The 24,305-nt window shown below is 37.7% G+C and overlaps 1 protein-coding gene and 1 non-coding gene across 2 annotated transcripts in view; both read right to left on the reverse strand.

Annotated features, from left to right (window-relative positions):
- Nucleotides 1-24,305, reverse strand: part of AATF (apoptosis antagonizing transcription factor) — a 122,052-nt gene that overhangs the window by 73,383 nt on the left and 24,364 nt on the right. Inside the window, exons 5-7 of the mRNA XM_053569642.1 lie at nt 5,000-5,114; nt 3,717-3,915; nt 3,023-3,187 (exon numbers count right to left, since the gene is read on the reverse strand). Coding sequence (XP_053425617.1) covers nt 3,023-3,187; nt 3,717-3,915; nt 5,000-5,114 — 479 coding nt within the window. The remainder of the gene's footprint in view (nt 1-3,022; nt 3,188-3,716; nt 3,916-4,999; nt 5,115-24,305) is intronic.
- LOC128571487 (small nucleolar RNA U13) lies at nt 9,000-9,103 on the reverse strand. Its single transcript, XR_008375893.1, has one exon. It is a non-coding gene; the product is annotated as a small nucleolar RNA U13 (small nucleolar RNA).

A 24,305-nucleotide genomic window follows, 5' to 3' on the forward strand; every position in this document is an offset into this window, starting at 1 on the left:
AAATTATCTTTTACTTTTATTCATAAATATTAGTTGTCCATTTTTTGAGACTTAAAATAAGAAGTTAACTGATGACTCCATATTGAATCTCATGATCTGACAATGTGAATGTTACTTTCTTTGCATTATTATTATTATTGCTTAATATTTTGATGCAGCAATTCTCTGATTTCTTTCTGAATGTATTTATGTTTTGTTCATTCTTTACAAGGTTTTTGTTTCTAGTCCTTATCTTAAACATTGTTATTATTACTGAAGTTTAAGCCTCTTTAATTTTGTGAAGGCAAAAAATGGAAGCCTAATAAATACATGTATATGTGGGAAAAAAAAGAAAGAAAGAAAGAAAAGAAAAGAAATCTATCCGGTCAGTGGCTGTGGCTCAAGGAGTAGGGCGCCGGCCCCATATACCTAGGGTGTTGGGTATGAACCCAGCCCAGCCAAAAACTGCAAAAAAAAAAAAAATATATATATATATATCCATATGTTCACAAAAACACACAAATATCTTTCCTATAGCACTGTTTCTAAAACCGGAGATAACATAAATATCGTTTGAATTACAGTACACATCCATATTATTTTAAAAAAATGAAATAGATCTCTATGTAATGATATAGAAAAGTGTCTAGCAAACATTACATTTTAAAAGTTGTGAGATTTTGGCTAGGCACAGTGGCTCATGCCTATTATCCTAGTACTCTTGAGAGGCTGAGGCAGGAGGATTGCTTGAGATCAGGAGTTTAAGATGAGTCCAAATGAGAGTAAGCCCCGTATCTACAGAAAAATTAGCTGGGCACTGTAACACACATCTGTAGTCCCAGCTAACTGGGGGGCTGAGGCAGAAGGATCAATTGCTTGAGCCCGGGAATTTAAGGTCGCAGTGAGCTATGATGATGACCATGGCACTCCAGCCCAGGTAACAGAGCAAGACTCTGCCTCAACAGTAACAAAAAAGAATAAAATTGTGAGATTTTACATATAGTTAAAATACATATTTATTATTATTTTTTTGAAGAAAGACTCTTTATTTTGTCGCCCTCAGTAGAGTGCCATGGTGTCATAGCTCACAGCAACCTCCAGCTCTTGACCTTAAGCAATTCTCTTGACTCAGCCTCCTGAGTAGCTGGTACTACAGGCACCTACCACAATGCCTGGCAATTTTTCTGTTGCAGTTGTTTAGCTGGCCTGGGCCAGGTTCGAACCCACCACCCTCAGTGTATGTGGCTAGTGCCATAACTACTGTGCTACGGGCGCCAAGCCTATAATATACATTTAGTAAAAAGACAACCATATTCTGAAATACAGTAGAACCTCTGTAAGTTGACCACCCAAGGGGTTATAACAAACTGGTCAATAAATGAAGGTGGTCAACATAAGATACCATGCCTACTGTGCTGGTAAATATACATAGTACGGGTCCAGTCTATGAAAATTAGTCAACTTAAGAAGTGGTCAATGTAGGGAGGTCGTCAACTAGGGAGTTCTACTGTATGTGCCTATTATATGCATGTATCTGTAAATAAAGATATAAGAATAGAAAAGACCCAAAAGCTTTAAGCTTATTAGAACCTTTTTTTTTTTGAGATGGAGTCTTTTCTTTTTAGAGACAGAGTCTCAGCAACTTCAAACTCTTGGACTCAAGCAATTCTCTTGTCTCAGTCTCCCAAGAAGCTGGGACTATAGGCACTCACCACAACACCCAGCTATTTTTTTTTTTTTTTTTTTTAGAGACAGAGTCTCACTTTATGGCCCTCAGTGGAGTGCTGTGGCCTCACACAGCTCACAGAAACCTCCAACTCCTGGGCTTAAGCGATTCTCTTGCCTCAGCCTCCCGAGTAGCTGGGACTACAGGCCCACCACAACGCCCGGCTATTTTTTAGTTGCAGTTTGGCCGGGGCCGGGTTTGAACCCGTCACCCTCGGTATATGGGGCCGGCGCCCTACCGACTGAGCCACAGGCGCCGCCCAACACCCAGCTATTTTGAGAGAAAGGGTCTTGCTCTTGCTCAGGCTGGTCTCAAACCCATGAGCTCAGGCAATCCACCTGCCTCAGCCTCCCAGAGTGCTAGTATTACAGGCATGAGCCACCATGCCCAGCCAATCTTTTTTTTTTTATTTTTAAGAACAGGGTCCTGTTCTGTTATCCAGGCTGTAGTGTAGTGGCGCAGGCAATAATGGCTTGAACTCGTGGGATGCAACCTTGAACTCGTGGGATGAAGCAATCCTCCCACCTCAGCCTCCCAAGTAGATGGGACTATAGGTGCACTGGGTCTGGCCACGTTGCCCAGAGGCTGGTCTCAAACTCCTGGGCTCAAGCAATCCTCCTACCCACCCAAAGGGATGGGATTATAGGTATGAGTCACCAAGCCTTACAATTATTAACATAGTTAAATCTAACGAGTGGAATTTTTAGAGTAGGGTAAGTTTTATTTTTCATTTTAGTATCTTATAAACATAAAAGTACACATTTCTCCTATAATTAAAGAATCTTAAATGTTTCCTTTAAACAGAAGAACGACAACTATTCCACTTATAGGCCCTTTTCTAGAGTTCCTAAATGGCAAACATCAAGCCTAAAAAGTATACTTCAATATTGAACTATGCTTCAATATTGCCTTTTCTATAGAAGTATCTCTGAAATTAAATTTTAAAATTTGGAGTTTTTAATGCTTCCATTACCAGATTCCTATATCAGATTCAAAATTAAGCAAAGATGACACGTAAAAATTACGAACAGCCCCATTTTAAACAACTTCCTCCTCCTACATACTGTTTTTCAACAACTCCAGTACAACATGGCTGTTTTCCTTTCTTTCACTAATTTCCTATACAAACAGGTAATACCTACAAGTTTTTCAGTTAATCAGCCTCATAAAAACTTTTCCCATAGGGTGGTGCCTGTGGCTCAAAGGAGTAGGGCGCCAGCCCCATATGCCAAAGGTGGCAGGTTCAAGCCCAGCCCTGGCCAAAAACTGCAAAAAAAAAAAACTTTTCCCATTATTGCCCTCCATCAGAGTTCTTACTGGTTCTCCTGGTAAACTTTCTGGAACAGGCTGAGTCACTGGTTCGGGTTTGCCAAGAACTCGGTAGATAGAGCGTTTTGTCTGTGTCCTTCGAAGTAATCTTTCTTTGTCCAACAGAATATGATCGATCTGAGTCAAGATTGAGCGTTCAAAGGCACCAAAACCCTGCAACAACATGAACCTGTGTCAGGTAATGCTGAAAGCCTGTGTTGAAGGCAGCTCCATTGGTTTCTTCACCTTTCTCTGTCAGTAGAGAAATATAGATAATTGTCGTTTCAGGAAATAGACTTTCTGTTAAGGACTAAGTTTATGAATGCCTATAATTGTTCTCAGAGAAAAAAAAAATTAGTCTTAAGCAGGTCATATCACATTCCTATGCCCAGAAAATTAACTTCTGCTGTTTTAATAATTGTTTTATTAATAAAATACATTTTACAGTACTTTGTATTTTCAATACTTCAACACTACAAGGCCTCAATTTCAAGAATAAAATACCCTTCCCATAAAGCTAAAATTCCAAGTCTGAATGGTATAAACCCCAGTGGCAGAAGTTCAGTACATTTTGCTATGGAAATGAGTATTACAAATTACAGCATAACAACATCCATATAAACAAACAAGCTGCAGTTCCAATGTCTTAAAACTGCTTTAGGTCTACACAGCCTAGCTTACACATGCACACACACACACTTGCCTTCCCCAGTTTTCCAGAAGCCAGCTTGGTTTTATCGTGCCACTTCTGAAGTGTGCGGTTTCTGTAGACTGTAAAATCAGCAAAGCGCTTTGCCATGAAGCTAGGGTACTCAGCCACCTCCAGCTTCCTCTTAGGTGGGCCCCTTCTCTGCTGCTGCTTCTCTTCTATTGGCTCGTCATCTTCACTAGAAATCTCCTCACTAGAAAACCAATAAGAGCACTAAGTCCAGGGCAAATAAACATTACTTAAATAAAAAATTACATTCACATGAAGTAGAGAATGTTTACACCCTCCTCAGTCTGTCTATATTTAAAATATCACCAAAGATAAGATTTTTTTTATTGTCTGAAAACAATGTTCATAAGATCAAAAACTGATGTAATTTTTCAAATAAATATAAAAATAACTGGTTTCAAAACATTTTTAAAAAGGTAAGGAAGCCACAAAAATAAATGAAGCTGTAAAATACTATTAGAAATGCATATGAAACAGGCTCGTCCTATTACATGAGTGTCATTAAAAATTAAACATATAATCATATTTCTTTGACTTTAATCTGCAAATCAATAAGGGAAATGTGTCTCTCTATAATCAATTGTTCTAGAAAGATGAATAATATTAGTTGAACCAAACAGAAGTGGAACATGAAGAAAACTTAAAGGAGTAGGTAAACTGCAATGCTGTATAATGTAATTGCCACGAGAACATAACACAACTTCCAACTATAGCCAATGGCACTTACTGAATTACTGACCCAAACAAATAACAGGTGCTCAATAAATGCAAGTTTTCTTCTTGACCTTCTAATTAATTTGGTAAAAATAAATAAATAAAGCAAAGGAAAAAGAGCAACTAGGTACTATATGCAGCAGGCACAAAGGGGAGAAAAACCTTCATCAAATGTAGTAATTTCAGAAAAGAAAGTTATTTCAAAATAACAGCTTCTTCCTCCACTGAAAAGGAGATGGTTACAATTAGTGATTCCATGGTATGGGCACAATTATTTCATAAACATTATTTTCAATAGATCTAAAGAGAACCCACATCTATTACCTAAGCTCACAAAGCAAACTAGGTACAATTAAATATTAAAATCTAAAATCTAATTCCAAATTTATGTGCCATCCTGACCACCAGGTAAATACAAGTGGCTCTTTCTATTTTTACTAACATTAAGTCTGACATCTACCTGAAAAGAACTTGGCTTTCTCTTTTATAAATTATGAGAAACTGTTGGAAATGATAAAAAAATAGGCAACTCCACAGTTCCCTTCCCCCCTTACCTTTCTGCTTTGGGCTTTGTTCCATCTACTAGATATCTACTATCTGGATACTGAAAAAGCAACTCTTCCTGAAGATCAACCAATGATCTCAACAATGCTTTAAGTGCCTTGTGACCTGGGAAATAAACCACAGTGAAAGGACAATTAATTATCTACAATTTTCCAAAGTAGGTGTTGCCTGTAACTCATGACCCCTGAGCAGTTCTGGCTGGGGGGATGAGGTAGAGACAGAGGGACAGAAGTAGAGGGGGAGGTGCAGGATACCTAGGAACTGAAAAGTGAAAACTCTCTGAAATACAGAATTCCCAAATGGATAAAACGACAGCGCCTACCTCATAGGATTGTTTGTAAGGAATAAGTAAGATCATATGTATAAGATGCTTAAAAGTGTCTGCAAATAGTAAGAGTTCAATATTCAGTTCTCAAATGTGTGAAGTGTGGCAAACTCCTTCCTGCCCGTCATCATAACTATTCATTTGTTCTGTTGGTTTCTTGGGGATCTTTCTACAGGTTACCTACCAACCTCATGGATTATCCCTCTATCAATCAGCTGCTTAAGCAATTCCTCTTCTCCCAAAGAACACAACTAAGACCTGTGATCCCTGCTACCACACCTCCTCCTCTCCCAGGAGATCTCATCTGCCCCAGGTTTGAGTTCATTCATCACTCACTCAATCTCTCAACACATATTCTTTTTTTTTTTTTCGTGGAGACAGAGTCTCACTTTATTGCCCTTGGTAGAGTGCTGTGACATCACAGCTCAAAGCAACCTCCAGCTCCTAGACTTAGGTGATTCTCTTGCCTCAGCCTCCCCAGTAGCTGGGACTACAGGCGCCCGCCACAACACCCGGGTATTTTTTGTTGCAGGTTGGCCAGGTCCGGGTTTGAACCCACCACCCTCAGTATATGGGGTCGGCGCCCTACTCACTGAGCTACAGGTGCCGCCCTCAACACATATTCTTAAGCAAAGTTCCTGTTCATGTATAAAAACCCACATTGATGGGTGGCGCCTGTGGCTCAGTGAGTGGGGCGCCAGCCCCATATACCGAGGGTAGTGGGTTCAAACCTGGCCTCGGCCAAACTACAACCAAAAAAATAGCCGGGCGTTGTGGCGGGTGCCTATAGTCCCAGCTGCTCGGGAGGCTGAGGCAAGAGAATCGCGTAAGCCCAAAAGCTTGGAGGTTGCTGTGAGCCTTGTGACGTCATGGCACTCTACCGAGGGCGGTAAAGTGAGATTCTGTCTCTACAAAAAAAAAAGGTAAAAAAAAAATTTTAAAAAACCCCACATTGATTACCTTCTATTTGCAGCATTAAATTGTATATTAAAAATCTGTACAGCTTGGGAATGACCATTAAAACAAAAATTTTAAAAAAAATTAAAAAAAATTGTACATCAAGAACACGCATTTGTAGCATAACTTAAGATTAAGTTAACCTGTGAGTAAAAATTTATAGAATAGAAACTAGCTCCTGGGCAGCCCCTATGGCTCAGTCGGTAAGGCGCCGGCCCCATATACTGAGGGTGGTGGGTTCAAACCCGGCCCCGGCCAAACTGCAACCAAAAAATAGCTGGGCGTTGTGGCGGGTGCCTGTAGTCCCAGCTACTCGGGAGGCTGAGGCAAGAGAATCGCCTTAAGCCCAGGAGTTGGAGGTTGCTGTGAGCTGTGTGAGGCCACGGCACTCTACCGAGGGCCATAAAGTGAGACTCTGTCTCTACAAAAAAAGAAAAAAAAAAAAAAAAAAAAGAAAGAAACTAGCTCCTCTGAGAAGTAAACTCTCCCCTTCTCTATCAGAATAACCCTACTAAAGAGGCTAACTAGACACTGATAATCACCATTTGTATGTTGGGAGCACTCAAGACACCTCTCTTAAAACCAAACTTTCACATTTCCAGCAACTGCCAATCTTCACGTAGCTGCTCCATTACTCCTTCACGCACACAGGTCAGAAACAGAACTTTTTTCTTCGTACCTAATACTTCTCCCTTGTCTGAATTTCTCTTTGTCTAATGTATTTTCATAGAGACTGCTGCTCTTATTCTATACATTTAATTGGTTGCTAAATCTTGTATTTTCTACTCTAGTATCACTAGTAATTGTCCATTTATCTTTAGCCATCCTTCTATCACTCCTGCCCTTACTAACTGTAATCTTCTCACAAGCAGCCCTATTTCCATTCAGCAATACTTATATTCCTTTTTATTTTACATTCCACACAAACTTCAGCCCACACAAACTTAGGTTAAATGATTTTTACAGATCTTATTCTATCTGTCTTTTCTGCTTTTACCCACCCAGCATGAATAGCCTGCTATTTTACATACCAACATGTATCACCGATGGGACACCAACACATTGAGTTTTCAAGACAAGTTCTCTACGTAATACTCTACAGATTCTATTTCAACATATATAATGCTAAGAACTACCTGAGAGAGCCTTCGCAGACTCATCAGAAGGAACTCAATGATCCAACAACTATTCTCCATTCTTTCAAACAATTTCTATATAAAACTATTAAGTTGTATTTATTAACAACTTAATAAATACAACTTAATAGTTTTAGTTTAGTTCTATATACAACTATTAAGTTGTATTAATAAATACAACTTATTTAAAATAAGATATGTGATCACATCTTTTCTGAATTCTATACTGTAATCCTTTGACGATTAGTCCATATTGTGCCACTTAGAAGGATTTATAAATATAAAGATTACCTGCAGAAATCCAAAATGGCTTATGTTCCAAACCAAGATTCTCAATCTATTGCTCTTAATCTTAAGAAAAACACCTCAAACTTCCCACCAAATATGGAGATAAAAGTTTATTCTCATGAGAAGAAAAAAGTAATGCAAAATTATCCTTCTATCAACTTTTGGGAAATGGATTAAGATAAAAATGAATAAAAACAAAAGAATAAAGACAATTTTAAAAGCAAGAATTATTCAGTCTAAATGTGCTAAGTTTGTAAGTATAACTATGCAAAATTATGTAAACTTATGGAAAATTTTTAAAGAAATATGGAAAACAAAGACTACAGATAATAACTACAAATACTGTTACCACAAATGATTATGTTAAAAGAGCTGAGAATTATAAACAGATATCCCATATTAGCTAAGATTATGAAAGTGTATGTTGTAGCAAAAGCCCTATAAGAAAATAGGAAAGACACTAATACATGGAAGGGATCCCATGAAAACACTGAAATCCTATCTCATTTAAACTCTACATTAAGTATTAACCATTGTTTTTACCTTCTTTTCTAAAAATGGCTATTTTTTTTTTTTTTTCTAAGACAGAGTCTCACTCTGTCACCCAGGCTAGAGTGCCCTAGCATCAGCCTAGCTCACAGCTACCTCAACTCCTGGGCTCAAGTGATTCTCCTGCCTCAGCCTACCACATAGCTGGGACTATAGGTGCCTGCCACAATGCCTAGCTTCTTTTTTTGTTTGTTTATTTTCTATTTTTAGTAAAGACAGGGTCTTGCTCTTGCTCAAGCTGGTCCTGAACTCCTAAGCTCAAGCAATCCCTCTACCTTTGCCTCCCAGAGTGCTAAGATTCTAGGCATGAGCCACCATGTCTGGCAATGGCTATATTCTAAAGAGAGATTCTGTATTTTCCAAACTAAAACCAAAAATCCATTTTACATTTGCAAAGTACTTTTAAAAGTTCCCCAGACCAAATCTTGAAAATATTATACTAAGTGAAATAAGCCAGTTACAGAAGGAAAAATATTACATAATTCCACTTACATATGAAATAAAATAGTCAAATTCACAGAGAAAGTGGAATGGTAGGGCAGTTAGATACCAGAGACTAGGAAAAAGAGGAATGGAAAATTACTTTTAATGATTACAGAGTCTGGGATGATGAAAAAATTATGGAGGTGAATGGTGGTGATGGTTACACAACAATGTTAATGTCCTTAATGGCAATCAACTAGGCACTTAAAATGATAAGTGTTAAGGCATGTATATTTTACAATTTTTTTTTCACGTCAGATGGGTAATGTGCCGACGTCGTAACAAGATTTGTGAGAAGCACATCTCACGCATGCGCATGAAAACCCAATCATCACGCTTATGAACTACAAAAGGATCTATTTTACCACAATTTTAAAGAAATACTGAAAAAAAAAAATCTCAAGACCACAGTATTATGGTGGCAAAATCCTACAATTTCAGTTTATTATCTGTAATCCTTCAAAATAAGTATTAAAAAAGAGCAAGGGCTCAGCGTCCGTAGCTCAGTGCTTAGGGTGCCGGCCACACACACCAGGACTTGTGGGTTAGAACCCAGCTTGGCCTGCTAAACAACAATGACAACTACAACAACAGAATAAACAGCCAGGCATTGTGGTAGCTACTTGGGAGGCTGAGGCAAGAGAATCACTTAAGCCCAAGAGTTTGAGGTTGCTGTGAGCTATGATGTTACCGCACTCTACATAGTGAGACTCTGCTTCAAAAAATAAATGAATTAATTAAATAAAAGGGCAACATAGTGAGACTCTGTCTCAAAAAATAAATTAAATAAATAAAAAATAGCAGAAAAAAACAATGGAATATTATTCAGACTTAAAAAGGAAGGTAATTCTGACATGCTCTAACAACATAGATGAAAAGTGAGAATATTATGTTGAGTAAAATAAACTAATTAGAAAAAGACAAATACTGTATGATTCCACTTAACATGAAGTACCTACAATAGTCCCAATAATAGAGCAGAAAGCAGAATGGGGGGTACTAGAAACTGGAGAAAGAGGAAAATGGGAGGTGTTGCCTAATGGGTATAGAGTTTCAGTTTTGTATCAAGAAAAGGTTATATAGTTGGTTGCACAACAATGTGAACTTAACACTACTAAACTGTACACTTAAAAATGGTTAAGACTTTAAACTTTGCTAATGTACTTTATGCCACAATAAAAAAAGTAAAAACAGTAAGAAGAATAAAGTGCCTATCCCTTACTTTCCCCTATGTGTCCATGATATAAAATATAAAATCAAAAACCACACAGGGAATAAGCTGCAAAACAGTCTGTAATGTTCATAGCTGCTTGCCCCCAACAAGCAAGTCATAATTTGACTCTAACATGTAGCATAACCAAGAATTGTGAAAACATACAACCAAAGACTACAACTTTTAAGGGCCACTTTCAAGTAGCTACACAAGCCCTTTTATTTTGTTCAAGTCAGTTTAAAAAAATCCATTGCAGATATATTAGACAGCATATCAATCCAACGAGAAAGCAGAGAGCCAATATCAGTAAATCAAAGTGTGCCTTTCTGTTAATACTCTCTCATATGTTCTCATTTTATACACCCCTTCACCCAGTCAGAAAGTAGCTCTGAAGTATTTAGGCTCCATTCAGGGATAGCACTACCATGCATCAAAGTGTCAAGAGACCTACCAGAGATAAAATCTGCAATTCTGTGATTCACCAGAAGCAAATGTCACCAGTCAGTACCCCAACCCATGGACAACTTCCTATAAAGGGATTTAGAAGACAACCTAATTCTCGTTTCTTTGTAATATTAGGGCCACACTGCCTTCTAGATGGTATGTAAAACCTAAGAGATAATGGGACAATCCTTTGCTGAAGGTAGTAGGCCTCCTGAAAGCCAGAGCTGCCAAGAATGAGGAAAGACTCCCTCCTGGAGACTCAGATCCTACAGTAAATTCTTATAGTCCCAACAAGCAAACAAACACACCATAAACACTCTTTATTATTCATATAGGTTGGAATTCTATTTGTTCAGCCCTATGAATAATAAATAGAAGGAATCAACAGTTTCTAACTCACCTCTAATTTTTCTCCCAATTATTGCTCAGAGTCAAAAGTTAAGAAATGCAACAAAGACACATATACTTTCTTCTCTCTCCCTCTTGGGATGAGGCCATAAAACAAATGGAAACTATCAAGGATACGTGTCTATCCTGCCCTACACAGTACATTTCTAGGGCCTTTCCCTTAAGAAGGACATACGCCTCACGGTACTACTGAGATTCAACCTAAGCACCTGGTCACTAGCTTTAGGAATAATTCTGAGTAGAGAATACATTCTGAGTGTTATGAGCCCTGTATTTTTTTTTTTTTTTTGAGACAGAGTCTTACTTTGTTACCTTTGGTAGAGTGCCATGGTATCACAGTTCACAGTAACCTCAAACTCTTGGGCTTAAGTGATTCTCTTGCTTCAGCCCCCCCCCGGTTGGGTGGGACCACAGGCACCCACCATAATGTCTAGCTATTTTTAGAGACGAGGTCTACTCTAGGTCAGGCTGGTCTTGAAACCGTGGATTCAGGCAATCTACCTGCCTCTGCCTCCCAGAGAGCTAGGATTACAGGCATGAGTCACCAGGCCCAGCCCTTATAAGCCCTGTATTTTAACTGACATTATCATTAACTAGTCATGTTACACTGAGTAGACCAATTTAATCTAAGTCTCAATTTTCTCATTTATAAAATGTACATTTTGCCTGTTGCCTTCTGTAACTGGCTTATTTCACTTAGTATAATATTTTCAGAACTAAGGTAAAAATATTAACTGTGTTATTATATATTAAGATATTTTAGAAATTAAAAAAGTAAAAATAGAAGGCATATTACTATTAAAAATCATCCTCTTTCACCAGCCTAAGCAACATAGTGAGACCCTGTCTCTACGAAACATTGAAAAATTAGCTGGGTGTGGTAGCACACACCTGTAGCCCCAGCTACTCAGGAGGGTGAAGCAAGAGAATCGATTGAGTCCAGAAGTTTGAGGTTGTAGCAAGCTATGATGACACCACTAAATTCTACCCAGGCAATAGAATGAGAGCCTATCTCAAAAAAAAGAAAAAAAGAAAAAAAAAATTCTCTTTAACACAATGAAAATCTTTTTAACTCTGCTCATACTGATTTCCAGTACTAGGATTGGACAATATTCACAGACTCCTGTGTTAGTTATTCATTTACATGTTACCCATGTGCAAGCATTGTATGTATAAAATGTCACCAATCTAAAAACCATTTTCACCAAACAGCATTATTTTTTTCCCTCATTAATCTAGGCTGTCTAACATAAAATTGTAAGCAAAGAATAAGTTTAGACATAGGCAGTTTATTGATTAGATTATAAACTAATATGTAAAATTTCTGACAATGGGATGAAGAACAAGGAAGAATGAATATATAAAGTAAAACAAAGCTTACTTTATCAGTTTTTAAATATAGTCATTTTTAAATAAATATGCGAACATACAATTATTTATGTACAAGTACACACAAACTCCTACATTCCTATTACCCCAGATAAATACGTTGAACTAGAATTTATAGATTACAACAGCATTTTTTTTTCCTTCAAAAGTAACTCTAGAACTAGAGCTAAACTATAGGTCAAAATGACACACGATATATTGGCCTGAGAATAATACTTTTCATTCAAATCCACACAAGCCTGCCACTTGCACTAGTCATCCCTGGCAATTAATCCCCCAAGAAAGACGTTTGATTAAATCTTTTCAAGCAAATCCTTTGCTTTGCTTTTGTTAGTTCACTTCTTGTCAACATCTATTAAAATATGCCTTTAATTCTCCCACAATCTTAAAAAACACCGATTCCACTGTCTTCAACTTTAATCAACTGTATGGCCGGCATTTTTCATTTCATAATAATGTGCTGCTTGGAATTCAAGAGGCAGGCTCAGCATCAATCATCTGGTAAGAATTTTTCCACTGCAATAAATATGCAAATGAGGAGAGCCAGTCAGTCGTATTTCAGGCCCGACTTGCTAGTGTTTTAAAAAAGACACAAATTTATTAATTGCCGGTGGCCAGAGGAATCCTATTACTTTGGGCATTGATTACAAAGCTGTGTGAGTGATTATTGTGCAACTCGCAGGCTACCCAGGCATGAGGAAAAATTATTAAAGCAAGGCAGAGATTATCAACTCAGAATAACAATAAGCCTTAACATTTAGGCCCTAACTTCTTCAACAAAGAATTACGTGAAGGCTCCACTGTATCATAATTCCGAATTCTGTCAGTATTGCTGTTTGGGCTTGTTCTATATTCCCCTAGCAGAATGCCATTACCAGTAAGAGAGAGGACTGCCGGTTACAGATTCCTCAACACCGACCATTTGGTTAATTTGCTATCATTTCCAATATACGTCCAACTAGAATTTTTATATTTCCGTGTGTATGTATATACACACATACAGGTACGTGCATACATATGTATGTATTCACAAATTTAGATAAACAGGTGTACTACTATGAGGATCCTGATTTTAACTGGAATACTGTTAAGGAGTTCTGTCCCGGTGTGTTAGTTCTATGGACTAAAAGTAGAATTTTTTTAATGGTATCAAATAACCACAAGGATAACTTTTCAAAACAGAGCATGGGGACTTATGTTCTAAAATCATGGAAGGCTAAGCTGAAAGCAGACTTGGGTTTTTATACCTCAGAGGTCACCAGAGTAGAAGGCATACAATCTGTAGAGGAGTCTACAGAGGAAACAGCTTGATAGGCTAATTCCAAATGCAAAGTGTTTTTGTGAGAAACATTCAACTCAAGATATATTAAATCAAATAAGAAAGAGTACTCAGTGGACAAAACTTATTTTTTTTTCTCTTAAGAGAATGATGTGGGGAATTGGGGGTGTAAGTGCAAGTTGAAATAAGGGAGAGACGAAGAGACATAGGATGAAATATATGTTGAGTGAGCCTCCTCACAGAAAAAAACAAAAAGAAAAAATCTTTAACATTTTACATTACTGCCACACTAAGTAACATGATAGACAGTGTGCATTTGAGTTCTGTGGAGGGATATCCCACTCAAGCTATAATTTCTGACCAGGCATGAATTTATAAGGAAAGGAAAAGAACTATAGAATTTCTTAGGTTTCCCTGAATACCCTCTCAAATACCTTTATGAAGTGTGTCAATAAATCCTTAAAAAGCCCTATAGGACACAGCAATCTAACTGATCAATGTACTTCCTGAAATCCACTACCGTTACCTTCTACTTCACAGTTTCTAGACAACCTCCATTGCTACTCTGCACTTTCGCTACTAAGAAAAATTTATTTTCCCCCTTTAGATTGCAAATCCTTTATTTATTGGAGACAGGGTCTTACTCTGTCACTCACACTGCAGTGCAATGGCCTCATCCTAGCTCACTCCAACCTCAAACTCCAGACTCCTCTTGACTCATCCTCCTGATTAGCTGGGACTACAGGTTTGTGTCATCACGCCCAGCAAATTTTTGTTTTTTGTAGAGACAGAGTTTCCCTATGTTGCTCAGGCTGGTCTGGAACTCCTGGCCTCAAGTGAGCCTCCCAACACAGCCTCTCAAAGTGCTGGGATTACAGGCACAAGCCACTACATCTGGTCTTATTTTCTCCCTTTAAACAGAAAGAGTAAATGCTCAGAATATGAGGTACTTGTAAATGTTTATTTACAAGTACTATAATTGTTTAAACTGTCTAACAGTAGTCACCCAGGGAGAATGGGGACACTTTCTTTTTATTTGATATACTTTTGAACTGTTTAAATATTTTATAAGGGCGACACCTGTGGCTCAGTGGGTAGGCCACCAGCCCCATATACCGAGGGTAGCGAGTTTGAACCCAGCCCCATACAAACTGCAACAAAAAAATAGCTGGGCAATGTGGCAGGCGCCTGTAGTCCCAGCTACTTGTTGAGGCTGAGGCAAGAGAATTGCCTAAGCCCAGGAGTTGGAGGTTGCTGTGAGCTGTGACGCCATAGCACTCAACCGAGGGTGACAAATTGAGATGCTGTCTCAAAAAATAAATAAATAACAAATATTTTATAATCATATATCACTTTAAGAATTAAAAATTTTATTAAAATGTAAACTGAAGGAAACTTACTAAATATAACATTAAAACTATGATCCAAGTAACCCACTGTTTCTTTTAAAAAAGTCTGGTTCTTTTGTTTATAAAATCTTTAAAGAAACAGCCTCTGAGGTGGTGAAACTGTCCCTAATCAAATGCCCAAATTCACTACATAATATGGGTCTGAAAATAACTGTGGAAAATGAGGATTCATAAAATGCCTTTCTGAAATGAGGATTCCATGCAGAATTAATCATTCCTCTCTCATGATCACTCACACCATTGTTATAACAGTTGCCACACTGTACTGAGTCTGATTTTACTAGGTTTAACTGCTTCGGGGCAGGGACCTACTTCTTCCTGTCACTACAGCATCCAAGGCAACACACCTGGGCCATAAAAGGTATTTTACAAATATCTTCCTCATTTCAGAGATGATCCCTGAAGCACATGGTAGAACATCTCATTACATTATCATTTCCAAAGCTAAATGCTAACAAGTAAACACAATGTGAAGTACCATTTTCTATCATTTAATATCATTTAATATCAACTATGTATCCCCAGAAACTAACCCATAATTAACAGAAGGAAAATAGTCAAACTTAACATTTTCCTTATTATAACATACCATAACAGGACATATGAGCTACTGTTAAGTATTTCAAAACCATTTTACCAGACTTAAGAATTTACAGTTTTTTTAATTTTTTTAGGAACAGGTTCCTCACTCTATCACCCAGTGACTCTTCTGTCATTGCAACCTTGAACACTGGGGCTCAAATGATCCCCTTACCTCAGCCTCCCAAATAGCTGGGACTATAGATGCACACCACATGTCTGGCTAATTTTTCTTTTTATTTTTTTCTAGACACAGGGTATCACTATGTTCAGGCTGGTCTCAAACGCCTACCCTCAAGGGATCCTACTGCTTCAGTCTCACAAATCCCTGGGATTACAGGTGAGCCCCTGGGATTATGGGTGCAAGCCACCATGCCCAGCCCAGGAATTTAAAAACATAAAAACAAACTTTTGCTGGGCACAGTGGCTCATGCCTGTAATTCTAGCACTCTGGGAGGTCAAGATGGGAGGATCCCTTGAGGCCAGGAGTTCCTGAGCAAGAATGAGACCCTGTCTCTACAAAAAAACAGAAAAATTTGCTGGCTGTTATGGCACGTGCACATAGCCCCAGCTACTCAAAAGTTTGAGGCAGGAGAATCATTTGAGCCCAGGAGTTTGATGTTATAGTGAGCTAAGATGACACCACTGTACTCCAGCAGGAGTAAAAGAGGAAGACCTTATCTCAAAAACAAAACAACTTAACTTTTTCAGGCATGTTACAATGCATTCTCATGAAGATTTAGGAATTACCACCACTTAAACAGATAGTCTGAGGCTCAGACAATAAAAGATTATTTTAACAAAAGATTATTTTATTATAATATTAGTAAGACTAAGAGTTATTTTTCAAACTCAAAATGAAACACTTTTAGAGGTTGTGTTTATGTACACTCACATGATTCTTTAAAAATAGTTAATGAGCTCCCTGACAGCAGGAACTGTAAACTATTCACCTCGGTATGTTTGTGTTGGCAAATGGTAGGGTGTATTGTACTATCTTTCTTGGTATGTACATTTTACATGTGCATTACAAGTAAATCTTCTAAGAACTAAGTTTATGTGTTTATTCACATAACCCTTTCAAGAAAAGGAACACAAATACTGTGGCCAAAAAGCTATATCCTGAAACAACTGCACTATCACTATTAAGACTAATAGTTAACACCTAGTAAGGACCTACTAAGTCCCCGACACTACCTTTATATGTATTTACTCATTTAAATCCCCACAACAATCTTTTAGAGTAGATAACTATTATTATATCACCATTTTACAGATAAGAAAATGACACTACTACAAGCTTTAAAAACAGTTGCACAGTCTTCATTTTCTTGATCAATGTACCCTTGAGGGTTATATATCAAAACTATGTGGGAAACAGAGTGTGATGAAATTTTCAATTACTAAAAAAATGACAAAACTTCCCTCCCCATGCCATCACACTATAAAAAAGACCACCAAGATTCTGTCAAAATGTCATGTCCAAGTCTTGAAAAAACCAAGTGGAGAAACTAAAATAAGCTCAAATAATGACTGGAAAGCAAGTCCAGTAAAACAAGGTAAAGCAATCCTTGCTTAATTTGGAAAAAAAAAAGTTAAGAACGGCATTAATAGTCTCCAAATACATCAGAAAAGACACTCAGCTTCAGTAATAAAAAAAATTTATTTTAAGATTAAAAACGTAAAAACAATGTATTTTTCTGATAATGCTTGATGCTGGTAAGGATGTGAGGCAGGAAAGAGGCACTCTCCATACAAAACTGACGAGAGTTTAATTAGCATAAGCATATCCAGAAAACTCCAGCAAAAATATCAAAGTTTTACACATGCATATCTCCTGACCCTGCTTTTTCACTTCTAGAAATTAATCTTAAGAAAATAAATTTTAGGGCGGCACCTGTGGCTCAGTTGGTAAGGTGCTGGCCCCATATACCGAGGGTGGCGGGTTCAAACCCAGCCCCGGCCAAACTGCAACAAAAAAAATAGCCGGGTGTTGTGGCGGGCACCTGTAGTCCCAGCTACTTGGGAGGCTGAGGCAAAAGAATCGCTTAAGCCCAAAAGTTGGAGGTTGCTGTGAGCTATGTAATGCCATGGCACTCTACCTAGGGCCATAAAGTGAAACTCTGTCTCTACAAAAAAAAAAAAAAAAATTTTTTAAAGCAAGGAGGTACATGTACTAAAATATTATTTTTAGCATTGTTTATTGTAGGTAAAAACTGCAAACATCCTAAATGCCCACTTACAGGGGATTGCTTGGATTCATTTTAGTTTAATCAGATAACTTGGTGCAGCTGTCAAAAAGAATAAGTAGGGTGGTGCCTGTGGCTCAAGTAATAGGGCGCTGACTATATACTATATACTGGAGGTGGTGGGTTCAAATGCCGCCCCGGCCAAAAACTGCAAAAAAAAAAAAAAAAAAGAAAGAAAGAAAGAAGAGGATAAGTATAAAATGGAATCCAGGGCCAGGCATGGTGGCTCATGTCTATAATGCTAGCACTTTGGGAGGCCAAGGCAGGAAGATGGCTTGATGCAACCTTCAAGACCGGCCTGAGCAAGAGAGAAACTTCATCTCTACAAAAAATAAAAAAAAGATTAGCCAGTAACAGTGGCACATGCCTATAGTCACAGCTAAAGCAGGAGGATCTCTTGAACCCACAGCTTGAGGTTGCCTTGAACTATGATGTCATACATTCTTGCCCAGGCAACAGAAAAAGACCTCGTCTCCAAAAAAAAAAAAAAAAAAAGGAACTTGGTTTGAGTAAACTAAGCCATAAAAAACGTTTTAGGATAAATGAATCTGAATATGAAGTGGACATACTAGGTAATTATTTGGAATATTAATTTGGTTAGGTGAGATGATAGTGTCATGTAAAAAACATCATTAAAAAATGGAAACCTAATAAACACGTGTATGTAAAAATTTAAAAAAAATCCTCATTTTTTAGAGCCAATACATAAATATTTATAGGCAAGGCCAGGCTCAGTAGCTCACACCTATAATCCTAGTACTCTGGGAGGCTGAGGTGGGTGGCTTGTTTGAGCTCAGAAGTTCCACACCAGCCTGAGCAAGAGTGAGACCACGTCTCTAATAAAAACAGAAAAAATAGCCAAATATGATGGCAGGTGTATATAGTTCCAGCTACTTGGGAGGCTAAGGCAAGAGGATCTCCTGGGTCCAAGAGTCTGAGGTTGCTATGAGCTATTATGACACCATGGCACTCTATCAGGGTGGACAGAGTAAGACACTGTCTCAAAAAAAGAAAAATATTTATAGGCAAAATGGTATAATTGTAATTTACTCTAAAATACTTAAGGAAAAAAAATAGATTCATAGGCATTGACAAGAGAATAATATACAAAGCATAACCTCATTCGTTTTGAAAAAAGTTTATATTGGCATAAGGTATCTGCAAGGATATCTATTTATACATAATAAATTGTTTACAATGATTATCTCTAGAGAACATGCAAGAGTAGGGAAAAAGGGACTTTCACAATCTATGTTACATATGTCAGTATTATTTAGGGAGGGAAGATTGGACCCAATACTGTTTAAAAAAAGATAACATTTCACAACAAATTTTACTTTTATAATTTTTTCAAAAAGGCCATTAAAACTAAATAAATATTTTCAAGAATACAAAGAGGTCTCCTGGGGTAGATGTAATTCTCCCTGTCCACAGAAAGCCCAACAAGAAGAAACAGATTAAAATAAAAACAAGAGAATTAGTGTGCCCATAAGATCAATTGATAAGGAGATCCTCCACACCTGGAACTAGTTTAGAATTTTCCCTGTTTGGGTCAGGCACAGTGGCTCAGGCCTGTAATCCTAGCTCTCTGAGAGGCTGAGATGAAACTGCTGGACACTGTGGCAGGCCTCTGTAGTCCCAGCTACACAGGAGGCAAGAGGATCACTTGAGCCCAAGAGACTGAGGTTGCTGTGAGTTATAATGACGCCATAGCACTCTACTTAGAGCAGTGGTTCTCAACCTTCCTAATGCTGTGGCCCTTTAATACAGTTCCTGTGGGTCACAACCCATAGGTCGAGAATAGCTGACTTACGGCAACAGAGACTCTAATCTCAAAAAAAAAAAAAATTCCCTGTTGGGTTCACAAAAAAAACAGCAAAGAATCTGGGCATTGTCGCGGGCGCCTGTAGACCCAGCTACTTGGGAGGCTGAGGCAAGAGAATTGCTTAAGCCCAAGAGCTGGAGGTTGCTGTGAGCTGTGATGCCACTGCACTCTACTGAGGGCGACAAAGTGAGACTCTGTCTCTTAAAAAAAAAAGCAAAGAACAATCACTGTAAGGTTCACAAAAAAACAGCAAAGGACAGTCAATGTAAGAGGGAAAAATGTTTACCTTCATTAAACATTGAGAAATGTAAATTAAATGTAACTTAAACAGATGAAACAAAATTATAATATCCAATGCTGACAAAGATAAGGGGAAACCAACATTCATATAAAAAAGGTGAGACTGTAAATGGATACAGCTTTTCTGGAGGGCAATTTGGTCATACAGATCAAAAGCCTTAAAAATTTGCACATTCTTAGAAAATATACTAATTCTACATCTAGAAATTTATTTCACTCAACGAAGCAATCGTGTATGAGTAAAGATTTAGTTACAATGATATTTAGTGTGTTATTTATAAAAATGAAAATCTAAAAACAATTCAAATGTCCAACAAAGAACTCTTTAAACTATCCCCATCACAGTAAGTCTACAGTATCATTAAAAATGTTCAGGGGCGGTGCCTGTGGCTCAAAGGAGTGGGGCACCGGCCCCATATGCCGGAGGTGGTGGACAAAAAAAACTGCAAAAAAATTAACAATAATGATAATAATACTGTTCAAAACAATATTTAATGACATGAAAAAAAATTTTTATCTTTATTTTTTTTGAGACAAAGTCTCACTCTGTTGCCCAGGCTAGAGTGCCCTGGAATCAGCCTAGCTCATGGCAACCTCAAACCACTAGACTTAAGCAATCCCCCAGCCTCAACCTCTTGAGTAGCTGAGACTGCAAGTACCCACCACAACACCCTGCTAATATCTATTTTTAGTAGAGATAGGGTCTCTCTTTCTCAGGCTGTTCCTGAACTCTTGGGCTCAAGAGATCCTTCCACTTTGGCCTCCTAGAGTGCTACGGTTATAGGCGTGAGCCATCAGACCCAGCAACATGGATAAATATTCATGATCTCTGTTAAGTGGAAAAAAATCAGATTGCAAAACAATATCCAGAATATTGTCTTATTTTTGTTCTAACTATACACCTCAGGAAAAAAAAAACTAGGAAAACTATTTCCTTAATTTTGCTTGGCTGTTTTCTGAATTTTATACAATAAATACACATTATATTTATAATAAGAAAAAAACAACCCATTTACCTATTTCTCTATTGACCAAAAAAAGTCAGACCTGACTATAACAGAGGGATTAGATAGATCAGCTGATCTCCTGAGGGCCTTCTAGCTCTCTTACTAAAAAAAAAATTTTAAAAACAGCATATAGGAAACACAACTTTTAGAAAAACTAAAGAGAAAATCTACTATTCGTGTCCTAAGTCTTCTGTACTGCACCTCCGTATTTCTCCTACCTTCATTCCTTTAGCTTTGGCATTTATTTCATATCTGTATTCTCTCATTCTTTCTTTGAAAAGGGGGAGGAGATAAAGAGTTAAGTTAAAGCATATGCACGGTGACTGGGCAGTGTGGCCAAGAACAAGGCAGAACAGACCTCAGTTTCTGTGCAGTATTTTGCTTCTAACCAACTGTGTGACCTTAAAACAATTACCAACCTCTCTAATCCTTGTTGATTTCCTCATTTGTTCAACCCTTACCAGCACCTATTTCACCAGCAGCTGTGAGAAAAAAAAAAACATCTTACAGATAATTCAGTGCATGAGAAGTACTGCTCAATTAATGAAGGCATTATTTTTACTCTTTTTAGAGTGTACTGACATCTAGCATTGTACTAAACAATAAAAATAGCAAAATGGAAATAAAGTGATAATCCTTATCCCCAAAATGTCATATTTGATTTCTTTTTACTCATGTTCCTGTATCTCATGAGTCTCACTTGAGGACACCAAAAATACTTTCTAATTACCTCAGTTAGAATGTTTGTCTCTACCCTCCCCTTTAACCCTCACCACTGTTAATGTTTGTGTAGCATACATTATGTACTACCATTAGGATGTAAGAATCTGTAAGATTATTTGAACAGCTTCTGTACCTGTAAAAATATTTCTAGTATGAAACATTATTAACAACCATTATGCTGTTGAAGCATTTTCGGCTCGGTGCCTATAGCTCAGTGGTTAGGGCACCAACCACATACAGCGGGACGCCAACCAGTGGGGCTTGAGGGTTCGAACATAGACTTGACCTGCTAAACAACAATGACAACTACAACAACAGAAAAAACAGCCGGGTGTTGTGGCAGCTACCTGGGAGGCTGAGACAAGAGAATTGCTTAAGCCCAAGAGTTTGCGGTTGCTGTGAGCTGTGATGCCACAGTACTCTACTGAGGGAGACGTAATGAGACTCTGTCTCAAAAAAAAATCAAAGCATTTCGGATTTTTCTGGAGGCAAATTTACTCACTATCCCAAGAAACATAGGAATAGAGATATCTGAGATTAAATACCAAGCAAAGCAATCAATCACTATTATATGAAAGGCATTAAAAATTACTAAAGAACTCAAGCTAAAGTCAAGTGTGTTTAAGTATAACAAACTTTCAAAACAGGTCATATGTGCAAGCTTATTTTGGGACAAGTTATAAATATAATAATTATAATAATCAAGAGATAATTATGTCGTAAAGGCATCATATCATTACATACAGAGATTTTCTAAGATAATTCATAAGTAACATTATAGCCATCTGGTCTTTTCCCTCATTCTCCCACCTCCAACCTCCATTCCTTATCAGATTGCTATTATAATTTAACAACAATATACACAATGGAAGAAAAATATATACATATTAAAATGCCCAGAAGAATGTACTTCTCTAAGAATGTGAGATTTTGGAAAAGTAGAAGAGCTTTTCCATCTATGCTGTTTACATTTTTTTTAATTGTGAAAATGTATTGTCAAATATAGTATACTTTAACATAATAGAAAAGCACAAGAACAAACAAATGAAACAGAGTCCCATAAAATTCTTAGCAAGCTTCATAAATACAGGGAGAAAAAATCTCCACTCTTGGGGCAGCACCTGTGGCTCAAAGGAGTAGGGCGCTGGCCCCGTATGCCGGAGGTGGCAGGTTCAAACACAGCCCTGGCCAAAAAACTGCAAAAAAAAAAAAAAAAATTAAATTAAAAAAATCTCCACTCTTTTGGAAAATGCTTTGTAGCTTCTCACGGTATTTTTAGAGATAGGCTAGCTAGTATTAGAAAACATATTATAGGGCGGCACCTGTGGCTCAGTCGGTGGGGCGCCGGCCCCATATACCGAGGGTGGCGGGTTCAAACCCAGCCCCAGCCAAACTGCAAAATAGCTGGGCGTTGTGGCGGGCGCCTGTAGTCCCAGCTACTTGGGAGGCTGAGGCAAGAGAATCGCTTAAGCCCAGGAGTTGGAGGTTGCTGTGAGCTGTGTGAGGCCACAGCACTCTACCGAGGGCCATAAAGTGAGACTCTGTCTCTACAAAAAAAAAAAAGAAAACATATTATAAGTAGGTAAGCATTAGCCATGGTGAAAACTGCAAAGGAGGACCTTACTGAACCAATGATCTGATCTTACGTTTCCAACTGCTTTTTACAACCTCTTATATATCAAGAGGAAGATTACTACCAATAATTTAGACCAAGGCTTCCAAAAGAAACGATAAAAGAACCAAAATACTCCTAAAAAGTATTTCATGAAAAAGCAACTGAACAGAAATACTATGAAACAGCTTACTTGATATAAGCACAGGGCTCTGTTTGTCTCCACTTCTGTGATTATTTGAGTTACAAAAGACCATTTATCAGTACAACTACTATTACTAGGGGAAAATTTTAGCAAATTCAGAATACCCAGAACTACAACCCAACATTATTAAACCTTTCACATTTAACTAAGTGGGGGAACCAACAAAAGCAAACAAAAATCCTATATGTCTTCCAGGGAAATATTTTCCTTCAAACAAAGGATTTACTTTGTACTCCTTCACCATGGCCTCCTCATTTGGATCATTTGTTCCTATTTGGGTACAATGTCTCCCTAAGGACTTTCAGTGAGTTGTGAAATAATTGTTATTCACAAGCAAAATGGAAAAAAAAAAAGAAGAAGAAAAGAAAAAGCAGGATTAACTGCAATTGCCCCTACAACTAAGAAACTTGCATCTTGCACTTTTACCATGTAAATAATGCACAGATCCAGCGGGAACATGCCAAACACTAGGATTCTTAATTAATGGAGCTCTTTAATGTGCAAATCAGGAACAAATTGCAAGTTCTGACTTGCATTGATTATGAAAACATTAATTGAATGAGCAAGACCCTAAAAAAGACAGAATCCCAAGTCTTCCAACAGACCAAAAGAATACAAAGCTCTGGAAACAAGACAAGTCTGACCAATGTCTAAAATGCAAACCTAAAACTGAGTGTTCTCACTAATATACAATGAATTAAAAAAGAAACAAAAAGCCCAATAGTTTAATCAGAAAGCAATTAATATATATTCCACCACCATCTTGCACTAAGCAGAAAAATGAATGTTTATTCCAGAAGCTTACAGACACTGCTTTAAGGGGTGTGTAGAGGGGGACACTTTACATACACACACACACATTCTTATATGTTTATAGGTGTAACAAAACAATGCTGTCTCTTTAAAGAAAATTCAT

The sequence above is a fragment of the Nycticebus coucang genome, chromosome 18, assembly GCF_027406575.1.
Source record: "Nycticebus coucang isolate mNycCou1 chromosome 18, mNycCou1.pri, whole genome shotgun sequence".
In the NCBI taxonomy this organism is placed as follows: Eukaryota; Metazoa; Chordata; class Mammalia; order Primates; family Lorisidae; genus Nycticebus; species Nycticebus coucang.